Raw genomic sequence first — 13,818 nt, 5'->3', positions numbered from 1 at the left:
AACTCGGAACGTCAAAAAAGCGTAACACACATGTTTAGCTTTATTTCACCTAAAAAAAGAGGCTGGGATGCGACCCACACTGATAACTTCCCATCCCGACTGTCGATTTGTCTTGCTTAAAAGTTTGTCTATATGTACTCGTATCAATTTTTACCAAATGAAAAAACGGACTGTTGGATTTTTATATAAAAATTACTGAATATCAAAAACAATATTTTCTGTGAAATACGAGTATAATAAGTTTGAAACCAATATTTTTAATTTTTGAAAAGCTATTTTTATCGAAAATCAAGTTTTACCAACTTTAAAACATTTTTTTTTAGGTTTTTATTCTTTGTAAGAAAACTGTTAATTCGATTTTTCTCAAAATTTGTTCTAATATTGAAAACAATATTTTTTATAAGTAAAAATTAGTAAGAAGCTATTATCTCAAATTTTTGAAAAGATATTTGAGTTGAAAATCATTTTTTACCAACGTTTGTTAATTTTTTTTCGGTATTTAATTTTTTGTAAAAAAAACTGTCAATTCGATTTTTTTAAAAAAATTTAATGAATGCTAACAACAATATTTCTTGAAAGATAAAAGTAAATTAAAGCCAATATCTGAAAGTTTTGAAAAGATATTTAAGTCGAAAATCAATTTTTACCAACTTTTATTCATTTTTTTTTTAGGTTTTTATTTTTTGTAAAAAAACTGTCAATTCGATTTTTTATCAATATTTTTCAGAATTTTTAAAATATTTCTTATAAGATAAAATAAGTTTGAAGCCTAAATTTCAAGTTTTTGAAAAGATATTTGAATCGATATTCAATTTTTACCAAATTTGACTAATGTTTTTTTCTAGATTTTTATTTTTTATAAGAAAAACTGTCAATTGGGTTTTCCTTAAAATTTCATTTTTCCTTGCACAACACTGTTTTGGAAATGGAATCATATTTAAATCGCAAAATTTTGGAGGTGACAAATTTTTTGTTCAGTTTTTTTGATTTATAAGAAAACCTATAAAAAATATACCTCTTTGATATCACGTTACAATATAATGATAGGGTTAACCAAAATGTTCATCTTTTTTTCAAACTGCTATGGTAAAAAAAAAACACCCACGCAATTTTCTTGATAGCCCTTTCTGCATCTTTCTGCCTTATTATCTGTAGAACAAAATTTATTTGAAATCGATATCTCTTCTGGTTCTTGAGCTATGGAACGACGAAAAAAACGTCGCGAACCTACGGACGTACGAACGTACGTACACACGCACGCACAGACATCTTTCTAAAAATCTTTTATTTCGACTCTAGAAACGTCGAGAAATGTCAAAATTTTCAATTTGACAAATCGGACCCATTACAAAAAATTCCTTTGGGAAGTTAAAAATATATAGGGTGCCTGCTGCCACTGCGAAACCCCTGCTTGGGTTCACTATAGGACTTAAAGAAGGCTCGAGGTTGTGTGTAAGAAAAGTTTCCTTAAATCTAGATTCTTTAAATGAAAAGAAACTTGTCATGGACACAACCTTCACCTTCTTTAAAACCTATAGTGCACTTTAGGAAAAGTGTCAGCATATCCTCCACAAATACTTCAGTGTTTTTATTCGTCTCAGATCCCGTATTGGGCGTTACGACATAGGAAGCTACACAAATTTTGATTGATCTTTTGGTTTTGAGACATCAATCAAAAAGTTGTAACATAATATATAAGATATAAGATAAGATAAACAGTAAGGGTTTGGCCAAATTTAAAAAAAATAATTTTTTCAACGCAGTTTCAAGCTGTACTTGCCGAAGAGATAAATCTATTTGCATTCTTAAAAATGAATTAGTTTGAATAATACGTCAGTGTAGCGCCGCCTAATTAAGGTAATTGCCTTATTGAAGTAAAGATTATTGAAATTGCCAGAATGTTTTTTCAATTAATTTCACTTTTTTGAGAAAAACACATTATTGACAATATGGAGGTTTTTATTCAAGATTGCTTCACGAAAACATGTTCCTACCCATAATGATTTAACGTAATTACAAACAAAAACTGACATAGATGCCCATTTACCATAAATTTCTTTCGTTCTCATGAATCTGAAAAGAAATTTCTATAGAATCAACGACCTGAGTAGTCAAAAGTTGTCTAATTCAAACTTAATGGGGCTTTTTCCTAATTAAATTGTGGTTAAACATACTGTCCACCTACAACTCTCTTGTTAGCATACAAATGAACATGAGTAGGTAACCTACATTTCAGCCAAAATATCTGTCAAAAAACTCAACAAAGTTTCCCACATCCGCTCAATTCTATCTTGCAATAACTCATAACCAAAAAATAAAAATAATTTATTAATAATTTAAAACTTCTGCGCGCTCTCCCCGCCTCCGACCAGACAACTTCAAACTGTTGATCATTTTCATCCTATAACTCAAATTTTTAGCTTCAACAGATGAACAGTACAATGCACATAAAACCGTCTATAAATCTATAGTGTTCTTTTTTTCTTGCACTTTATTAAGCCTACAAATAAGAAAAGCTCGCAAAACACTTGTTCGTCTACCTGTCTACCTACACCTCATGCTTTACCATACTTGTCGTGAAGTCGTCGTCGTTCGCCGTCTTCAAAAAGTCGTACCACATGCCTGAAGAATTCGCTGATTACCAGAGTTGTTTTCACGATTTTTCTACATTCCTGCTCCAGACACTGGGCTCTGGCTTCAGCTATGGCCGTGCCACCAACAACAAGATGATCATTATAGAAAAATCTCACGCGTGGTTTAGTAGCATACTTTGTTAGCATCTCTTGATTATACAAGCTAGCGAACCAAAATATAAAAAAAATTAAATTACAATAATTGATCTCCACTGAACTCGCTAGAGCTGGAGCTTCACTCAGAAGAACAGATCCAACGAACGGTCTCACAGCATAGCCTCACAGATTGAGAAAACAGAATGGCCATAATCCAGTCCTTAACAACCAGATAAACTCGTAAATCCAAACACGGCGGCTACATATGGGTGCTTCTATAAGATCGTCGAAATCATCAGGTGTCTTGGGTCTGGTCTCTTTAAGTAAGCGAGCCAGTAGTATACAGACTTCAAGCATAGATATGCTTCAAGAACCTGCAAAGCAAAGCACAAGAACGTGCCATTCTGTCAGCGCCGAAGAAGCAAGATCCAACAGATATCTCCGATAGCCTAGCATTAGCCATCAGTAGGTATGTCGCATAGCAGAAAGACTGGCTGAGGAGACCAAGAACAAGAACGAGAAGTGAGAATATGGAACACAGGGAGCAGAGCAGAAGACAAAATGTTGAAATTAAAATGCACAGCCCGGCCTGGCTTGGCCAGAGCTCCAGCCACAGTCAATAGTTGAGAGTCGAAGCGATGCTCACTTCACTATAACCGGCCGAACCTGTCCCGCTGCGTCCCGATCATCAACCGCCCAGTTGTGCCAAAGGTATGCCATGCCATGCCAATATCAGAACCAGAACTCAAGGCGCACCAACGGTAAGAAGTGTAAAAGTTCTCTCTTTGCAGTTCAACGACGTTAGTGCCTGACTGACACACTTTCCAGCTTCAGCCATTGAATCCGTGAATCCGTGGAAGTAGGTCTCCATCATCAGCCAACACGCTATCATTTTATAACGCCCCCAGCTCCTCCACCATCATTATTCGATATATACGAGTCTTGCGTTCCTCTGTATTTTGGTCTTCTTTGTGGGCTTTGGCTGAAAGCGTACGAGCCGAAGATTGGTAAAGGAAGGAGTAAGCTAAGACTATAAGATGATTTTCTCTTTATTTGTATTGTTTATTTGTTTTCTCTGCGATATTCTTTTGCTGCACACCTTTTCTTGCAGTGCAAAGTTTATAAGTTTATGTATTTTTGTTTAAACATTCGTTTTGTATATTTTTTAAATTTTTTCGTGTGCAGAAGTTCGTAGATAGAAATGGAAGTATTTATCAAAACAAAACATAAAAACATTTAAATGAAAGACCTGTTGGATTTTTGGTTAAGATATTTTATTCAGCTGTTTTCTGTTTGTTGTTTTCTTTTTTTGTTGTTGGTGCTTTTCTTTGACTTGCACATTTCTGGGGATATTTAAAATCCATAGAAGAAGGAAAGAGGAAAAAGTAAAGAAATTCACTTCTAATTTGTTTGTTTAAATTTTGTTATATTATTAATATTAACTAAACAACAAACAATTGTAAATACAATTTTTGTTGAATTCTGGATATTGATTGAAACATTATGAAGAATCATCCATAAATTAAGTAAAGAGTTCCCAAGTTACTTAAAAATCTTTCCATGTTGCAGTAAAATGCATACCTATTGGATTTTGGTGCGAGTTTAATAAAATAAATAAAATAAATAAATTGGGTGGCGCAACAGTCCGTTGTGAACCAGGGCCTAGTGACTTACAACTCTCAACCATTCCTGTGTGCGAGTATTGTTGTCAGGAATGGAAGGGACCTACAATTTTAGGCCGAATCCGAACGGCTAATTTGAGAAATCACTTTTTCATGACAAGATTTACTCTTGAAGGATTTGTCAATTCCTCGCAAGTCCAACGCACTAACCATCATGCCACGGGTACTACACGCGAGTTTAATAAAAGCGTGTCAAAATACTGTTTTTCAGAGCTGTATACGTATACTCTGTATTATTTATAATACTGTCAATAAAAATGTATGAACAAAATACTGTATATTATAACACATGCTAAATCTCCAAATTTTTAACACCAAAACTGTATTCTTAGAAGTTGAACTTTTGAATAGATTTATTTGAATCTGATTTAATATAACATTATTTTTTAAATAATTATAAATACTAAGCAACAGTATAAGCATGTAATTTATTTATTACAACGTCAATGTATCGATGCAAAAAACTCACTTAAAAAGTTAAAACTGAAAATTCTGGTTAATCAAAATTCTATAAATCGTTTTAATTTGCATACCTTTTTAAATTATCAACACGATTTTTTTTTTTTAGGCTATTTACAGAGTTTTGAAATATAAAACATTTACGAACAAGATGTTTTGTTAAATAGAATTTCGTTAAACAGTAATTCGACCTACTATAATTTTTGTTCGTACAGAATTTTGCCATACAGACTTTTGACATGATGTAAAGGGTGATTTTTTTGAGGTTAGGATTTTCATGCATTAGTATTTGACAGAACACGCGGGATTTCAGACATGGTGTCAAAGAGAAAGATGCGCAGTATGCTTTGACATTTCATCATGAATAGACTTACTAACGAGCAACGCTTGCAAATCATTGAATTTTATTACCAAAATCAGTGTTCGGTTCGAAATGTGTTTCGCGCTTTAAATTTTGTTCAGCGATGAGGCTCATTTCTGGTTGAATGGCTACGTAAATAAGCAAAATTGCCGCATTTGGAGTGAAGAGCAACCAGAAGCCATTCAAGAACTGCCCATGCATCCCGAAAAATGCACTGTTTGGTGTGGTTTGTACGCTGGTGGAATCATTGGACCGTATTTTTTCAAAGATGCTGTTGGACGCAACGTTACGGTGAATGGCGATCGCTATCGTTCAATGCTAACAAACTTTTTGTTGCCAAAAATGGAAGAACTGAACTTGGTCGACATGTGGTTTCAACAAGATGGCGCTACATGCCACACAGCTCGCGATTCTATGGCCATTTTGAGGGAAAACCTCGGAGAACAATTCATCTCAAGGAATGGACCGGTAAGTTGGCCACCAAGATCATGCGATTTGACGCCTTTAGACTATTTTTTGTGGGGCTACGTCAAGTCTAAAGTCTACACAAATAAGCCAGCAACTATTCCAGCTTTGGAAGACAACATTTCCGAAGAAATTCGGGCTATTCCGGCCGAAATGCTCGAAAAAGTTACCCAAAATTAGACTTTCCGAATGGACCACCTAAGACGCAGCCGCGGTCAACATTTAAATGAAATTATCTTCAAAAAGTAAATTTCATGGACCAATTTAACGTTTCAAATAAAGAATCGATGAGATTTTGCAAATTTTATGCGTTTTTTTTTAAAAAAGTTCTCAAGCTCTTAAAAAATCACCGTTTATTATTAGAGTTTTTCAATAGGAACTTGTTGACTTTAACAGCTTTTACGAGTACCTCCTGTCATAATAAAAGCTGATTTTTTAAAAGCTATAGGAAAGTTTTTCAAACAAAAATGCCTAAAATCTTTATTTGAATCGTTAGTACGGTCCATATAATTTAATGTTTCAAGATTATTTCATGCAAATGCTGACCTTATCCATCCACTTAGTCCAATTTTAGCATACTTTTTCCAACATTTCAGCCGGTATCTCACGAATAAATGCTTCAATTTCGTCTTCCAATGTGTCAATTGAAGCGGGCTGGTCTGTATAGACATGAGATTTAACATGGTCCCACAAAAAATAATCGCTAATTGAAGGTCATCATTAATACTGGCCGATACAGCTGTGATATTTTCTTCAGTTCGCATTCTACGTATGCGTGTTGTTAATTAAATGTCCAACAATGTAAATTTGGTGCGAAATTTAGTCACAATGCCCGAATAGTCCCTTCAGTGGGTCAAATAAACTGACCATAAAATGAAAGAAGTGCGCGATGAACACGTATATAGTACATAATTGACCTTTTAAGTTGACTATTCAACGTTTGGTGGACGAATTTGAGTCAACCGACTCGGTAAACTATTAGCCAGCACTTGCTCGTCAACAAAACGCAAGATCTGCCGAAAATATTGCTGTTACTATTTGGTGTGGATTTTGGGGTAGAGTCGTCATTCAAAAATGATCACCATTACCAAAGTTAATCGCTATAGATCGATGATCACCAACGTATTGTGACCTGAATTGGATGCTATGGACAACGAAGCCCTACATATGGTTTCAATAGGATGATGCTAGTGTCACACTGGTCAAGACACAATTGGTAGTTTTATATCATGGTTATTCGTTGCCGTATAAAAACGTAAATTGGCCACCAAGATCAAGAGATTTGTACCTGTTAAACTTTTTCTTGTAGGCCTTTCCATAGTGGCTGGTCTATTTGAATAAGCCGTAAACTTCCGCGGCCCTTAATCATATAAAAATTGATGTCACCGGTCAAATTCAGCCAAAGTTATCGAAACTGGACTTCTCGAATGCCCGCCACTCAGCAAAGCCTTTGCAACCATTTAAACAATGTTATAAAGGTTTTTTTTTTTAATAAGTGTGAGTAGATAGTGAAATGGAATGAAAAAAGGAGCCACTGATAACTTCCCATCCCGTCTGTCGATTTGTCTTGCTTCAAAGTTTTTAGGTTTTCGTGTTCTGTTTAAAAAGTAGTCAGTTGAATTATTCCAAACAATTTGAAATTAAGTACAATATTTTGTATTTGATGAAATAGTTTAGTTAAAAAAACTATTTTTGTAAACGAGATTTTTAGTCAATATCTTCCTTCAATATCGAGAACCGAACATCTATTTTTATCAAATTTGCGTACCATTTTTTACAGATTTTATTTTTTTATGAAAACTGACTGTTTGATTTGTATACAAAGTTTACTGAATGTCGAAAAAAAAGTTTGAGATCCCAATAGTTTAAAGCCAATATTTTTGAATTTTGAAAAGATATTTGAGTCGAAAGTAAATTTTCACCAAGTGTTCGTATTGCTTTTGTTTAGGTTATTATATTTTGTAAAAAAAGCTGTCAATTCGAATTTCTCAAAATTTTTCCAAAGTTTAAAAACAATATTTCTTAATTGTTAAAATTAGTTGCCATAATCTCAAATTTTTGAACTCATAATCGAATTGACAGTTTTTGTACAAAAAATTAAAAACCTAAAAAAAAATTAACAAAAGTTGGTAAAAATTGATTTTCGACTCAAATGTCTTTTCAAAAATTTGAAATGTTGGTTCAAACTAATTTTATCTTATAAGAAATATTGTTTTCAACATTCAATAAAATTTTGAAAAAAGTCGAAGTGACAGTTTTTTTTTACAAAAAATAAAACTCTAAAAAACAATACTAAAACTTGGTAAAAAATTACTTTCGGCACAAATAGCTTTTTAAAAATTATAAATATTCAAACTTATTTTATCTCACAGAAAATATTGTTTTCGATATTCAGTAATTAATAATCCAACAGTAATAAAAATCCAACAGTCCGTTTTTTCATTAAAAAAATCTACAAACAATAGTACGCAAATTTCGTAAAAACTGATACGAGTACGAGTACATAAAGACAAACTTTTATGCAAGACAAATCGACAGACGGGATGGGAAGTTATCAGTGTGGGTCGCATCCCAGCCTCTTTTTTTTTAAATTTTAAAGGCACTCAAGGGGTTATTGTTACTAGTACCCTTTATTTTATTTTTGTGTTTATATTTAAGCACAGTGCGAGCATTAGAAAAATAGGGAGATATTTTTAAAGAAATACCGGTACACATTGGTCTTAAAGTTCTGAACATCAACATTTGTGGGAAAAACTGAGTTGGCTAAAGCATTCCACATTCTCGATGTGCGATTTAAGAAAGAATCTCTATACTTGACAGTACACCCGAAATTGAGCTTAAGGGTAAACCAATAAGCAATCCTTGAAGTGCGAGTATTACGGCTGAATCGTTTCAGGAGCGGAATGCAACTGGCTAATTCGACAGAGAATTGTTTGTAAAAATATCGATAAAACAACGAAAGGCATGAAACATTGCAGCGGTACATCTTTCTTTGGATGGATTAAGGCTTTGTTAATTACAGCCAAATCAGAAGGGGTGACAAATTTCTTGCACTACTGCCGTCGGAGAAATCTCAAGCACCTGGCAGCATTTTTTACTATATCCAATACATGATCATTCCGTAAAAGATGATCTGTTATTCACATTCACGCAAGTGTCACCCATAGATAGTGGCATCGGGGGTATGTTCCGCTTTAAAGACAAGAGACAGCATTGATTTTTTGAAGCATTAAATTCTACACGGTTTCTGACTCCCGATTGGACAATTCTTTCAAGATCAAAATTTAATGAGCTTATCATACGCTGCCGTTTAAGTTTCACATCCAAAGGAAAAGGATGTGAATCTAAAAACGAGTATGAGATGATGAGGGTACTGTCGGCGAAACAGTATAATGGATTAGAAGTGGGAGTCATAAAATTATTTATGAATATAAGGTAGGGAATCATATTTTTAGACTTGGATCCATCCAATACAACTTCTATTGAACGGTTAGAAAAGTAAAAAGAAGAGATTCATCAATACCAAAAGCACGTATTTTCGATAAGAGAGCTTGATGCCAAACCCTATCAAATGGCTTTGAAATATCAAGTGCAATAATCTGACTTTCTCCAAAACAATGTAAAAATGTGTTCCACTGTTCGGTGAGATGAACCATGAAATCACAAGTAGACCTTTTGCTACAAAAGCCATACTGTCGGTCATTAAGAACCTTCCGTTTCTCGAGATATTTCTTAAGCTGATAATTAATCATCGTTTCCATGACATTGGAAAGAAGGGACGTAAGTGCTTTTGGACAATAGTTATAGGGAGAAGAAGAGAAGAGGAAGGAAAGATGAAAAACGTTACGAAGTGGTTTTGCCAGCGATGAAGAACACCTTTTCAGAATAATTGTTGAGATACTATCCGTACCAGCGGATTTGTGTATGTCAAGGTCTTTCAATACTCTTGCAACTGCACAAGTCCGAAAGAAGATTCGTCCCATAGTTCATCATTTACCCTCTCAAGAACAGGAGGTCTCATGACACTTTCCGATGGTGTCGAATTAACAGCAAAGTGTCCTGCATGCAAATTTGAGTCGAAACCAACTTTGAGTATTTTTTTTTAGGTTTATATTTTTAATTAAAAAAATATCAATTCGAAATTGCTTAAAATTTTACTGAATGTTGAAAACAATATTTTTATATAAGATAAAATTAGTTTGAAGTCAATATCTCCAAGTTTTGAAAAGATATTAAAGTCAAAAATCAATTTTTATGTTTTTATTTTTTATCAAAAAAACTGTCAACTCAAGTTTTTCAAACATTGTACCAGATTTTAAAAAATGTTATTTTTCATTCCACAAAATTATTTTTAGTTATTAGTTTTTTTATGTAAAAAAATTATTACTTGGATTTTTTCCCAAAAATATAATATACTCGTGAAGTATCACGTTGCGATACATAATATAAAATTTAATTCAAGTCACAAGCTCTATTGGTTCGTGAGATATTTTGAGCTAACCAAAAGTTTCAGATTTTTTAAAATTGCTATAGTAAAAAAAAACACTCACACAATTTTTTGAGAGTCCTTTCTGCATTTTTCTTCATTATTAACCTTATAACAAAATGTATTTGAAGTTTATATCTCTAATGGTTCAAGAGCTATGTATGTATGGACGTACGGATCTCTCAATTGTTAACTGAAGTTTCATGTTTCTGCTCTCATTTTTTAGTCTTCTAGCTCAAAATAACAAAATAATCACATTTGTACACCTGGACGTATACTTACTTTTTTCTTTATTTATTTCTTTTCCAATAACTGTTCTCAATGTATTCTGTTCTACGGGGTTCATAAATTATTCGTCGTATCAAAAAATCAGTAAATTTATTGTTTCAAAACGTACTGACTTAAGATCCTACATTGATTAAATTTCTAGATTAAATTATTTTATTTTTCACAAATAAAATGCAAATATCATTATCATTGATGGCTATTTTAATTGCCCGCATAGTATCATCAATTAGATAATTATACGTTTAGTTGCTAAGATCTATAGGCATGCTCTGGTTTCAATGGACCAAAACCCTGTCTCATTTACCAAAGATAACGGTACATTTAATGGAATTGTAAGCGTCTAAGTTCTTTGAAATTGTACAAAATTCTTCTTTAAAAAAATAGAACTTCGTTGCATTTACAATATTTCTGAATTAAGTCAAACTTAAGCTTATGTCCATTTCCCCTAAACTCTTCTTTTTCACCGATGATTTAAAAAAAAGCTCACCTTCCCTATTTAAAACCTTTTAATAGCTCCAGGTTTTAGCATCTTACCAACAATGGGAATATATGTATGTATGTACTTTTCCTCAATAGATCGAGGTATAGCTTCAAAAATGTATTACTTTTGTCTTTTCTTCACATCTGTGCTAACGTTTCTCCTCATTGTCGTTATCGTCTTTAGTTATTGAACTCGTAACTTGCAAAAGTCGTCTTTGTCCAGCACCCCAGATGCAGCTCCAGTCAAAGCCTCATCCCCAGCAGCACTTCGCACCAGCTCAAGCATCATCACTAAAAGTCTCAAAGTCTCGGTTGATATTAAAAAAAACAACTGTTGTTGTAGTTTAATTTTGCTTACTTTTTTTAAATTTTGTTTATTCTTATTTTTCTCTTTCTTTTCATTTCATGTTCTCATGATCATCATCATCATCATCATCAAAAACTCTCTTTTTTCTCTCTTAAAAAATTGCTTTCTTTCGATGTGCTTCGATGAGTTCATTGAGTTTTATGCGCGATCATCCTCTTACACTAACACCTTATGGAGATTAATTGCTCTTGGGGGGGGGGGAAAAGCTCAAAAGTGGGAGAAATCATACGAAAAGCTTTCTATTGCCTCTCCTCTCCTCATTCATACACACTTTACTGCTGCTTCTATAGAATGGAGGAAAAGGCAGCAACACAAAAAAAGTGGAATCGATCAAGTCAGGTGCAATTCGATCGAAAAGCATTCAAGATCATTTTAAACTCCAAAGACCGTCTTGTCTTCATCTTCATCTTCGTGGTCTTCTTGTTCTCATATGAAACAGTGAATTAGTTCGATCTTTCTTTAAAAAGAAAAATAACATAAAATTCTTTGATTCTTCATAAGATCTTGTTCGGTTTTAAGTAATTTCTTATTTCAAAAGAAAAGAAGAAGAGACAAAAAGAAATTACAAAAACCAAGAAGAAAACGAAAAAAAAAAAACAAAAGTGAAGAGAAATTTTCCTGCTCATTGTAAACGCGAAACGATCGACAGAGCAGAAACACGACACTACTACGACAGCCTATTCTATAACGGAGTACGGACGCAAAACGCGAACGCCATCGATCGTCACGGTAAACAGAAACACGCCAAGCAAAAGCACTACTATCGTATCGTAACGCGGCAAGAAGGTGCGGTAGCACGTCTCGCGTCGTCGTATAGAAGAAGCAGAAGCAGAGTGTGTAGCAGAAGAAGTAGAAGCAGAAGCATAAGCAAATATACTCAGTACAGACTTCAGATTTACGAAGAAGCAATAGCAGCAAAAATTTGAAAATTGTTAGTAGTTCTAGTGGGTCTGTGAAAGTGTATAGGCGTCACGATCGTACTCTGTCCGAAAAGTCTCTAAACCCTTCCTTCGTCCCATCGTAGTCTTCATTCGTTCACCATTCGCATAGCTGTTATATAGTTTTCGTGTTTAATTACACCTTATTAACACTTTTATAGTACCGTAAAAAGTGAGGAATATGTCAAATCAGTGCAGAAGTTGCGGTCGTGACCTTAACAACAATTACATTCCGTATGCAAATGCGTACGCAAGTGCGGGCAATTCCAGTGGTGATCGCGAGTCGTCAATATCGTCAGCAACGTCGTCGTCTTCGTACAATACCAGGTCATCTGCCTCGAACAGCAGTAGCCCGATGGGGAAATTGTCACAAATGGCCAATGCCGCGTCACAATCAGCGTCGGCGATGTCATCGACTTCTGGTTTGGTAACCCAAACCCAGCTGACTGCTAAGGTGATGTTCGGCACAGTGGGGGCCATAAAGGAGCTCCGAGAAAAAGAGAAATCTCGCCAGACCACAGCACGTGCCAGCGATCGTAGGAATTGACCACGTCTGTACGTACGCTCATAGGATTTTAGATTAACCCTTGTTTATAATATTGCGAGGACTATATATGTAGTTATTTGGGATACTTTTTCGGGCCTTGACTATTGGCTCAAGACCTAGCTAAATGGGAATGGCAATACAGAGAATAAATCGTAGGCCTTTCTCCGCCGCACACCGAGAGAGAGACTATGTTATTTGTTTTTGTTTTTTATTTTGTTTAAATAATTAAATAAATATATATATGCAATAATTATATAATAATATTTACCTATACAAAAATATCAAATATATATAAATATATACGTATGTTATATACACAATTTATACATTTATTTATTTATAATAATTGTTTATTTTAGTTTAAGAACAAAAATTATGAATTTATTACATTTAATTGTTTACACATGAGAAGAATAATTGTGGTGGATATTTTTTCAATTCACTGCGTCTTTAAAAATAAACGTTTTGTTTGAAAATAAATGTTATTTTTGTTTTAATTTATGATTAATTGGAATTTAATTCAAGGAAAATGTTTGTCCTCAAGTCCATCACCAAGAAGTTGAAAAGCCAGAATTCTAATCATTTACGCCATTATTGTTTGTGGCTAATGAGAAGCTAATCGGTTTTCTGGGTTCTCTATATTCTGCTTCTTTTATTTATGAATCATATGAAGGGATGGATCTTTTACCTGTGGGTTAACTTCTGAGGGATGTGGTTGCGGAGGATGCAAATTTCATCAAGGACAACAACAGCGACAAAGAATTCCAAAACCAAAATCAAAACCAACCTAGTTAGCTAGTAGCTGGAACGCAACCAACTTTAAGTAATCTCTAGGCGGCGACGTCTTTAGATTATTGCTCAGTCATCCTTGCAGCAAAATTGAAGATGATGCTTCACTAACTAAGATTTTCCTTTGGAAGATTTCTTGATTCTTGTTTTTTGTCAAAAAAAAGGAAATGAAAAAGTTAAACTTGTATAAAGTTTGTCGCGCTATTTGACCTGAAGCAAATTATTAT

General features: G+C 33.9%; 1 protein-coding gene across 1 annotated transcript; it reads left to right on the top strand.

Annotated features, from left to right (window-relative positions):
• Window positions 1–11,655: 11,655 nt before the first annotated feature.
• LOC129941877 (uncharacterized) lies at window positions 11,656–13,282 on the top strand. The gene has a single exon (XM_056050643.1). The coding sequence runs from the start codon at window positions 12,437–12,439 to the stop codon at window positions 12,800–12,802; it is 366 nt and encodes a 121-aa protein (XP_055906618.1). The 5' UTR covers window positions 11,656–12,436; the 3' UTR covers window positions 12,803–13,282.
• The last annotated feature ends 536 nt before the right edge of the window (window positions 13,283–13,818 follow it).

Source organism: Eupeodes corollae, chromosome 1 (assembly GCF_945859685.1).
Source record: "Eupeodes corollae chromosome 1, idEupCoro1.1, whole genome shotgun sequence".
Lineage (NCBI taxonomy): Eukaryota > Metazoa > Arthropoda > Insecta > Diptera > Syrphidae > Eupeodes > Eupeodes corollae.
This window is presented reverse-complemented; position numbering and strand designations above follow the sequence as displayed.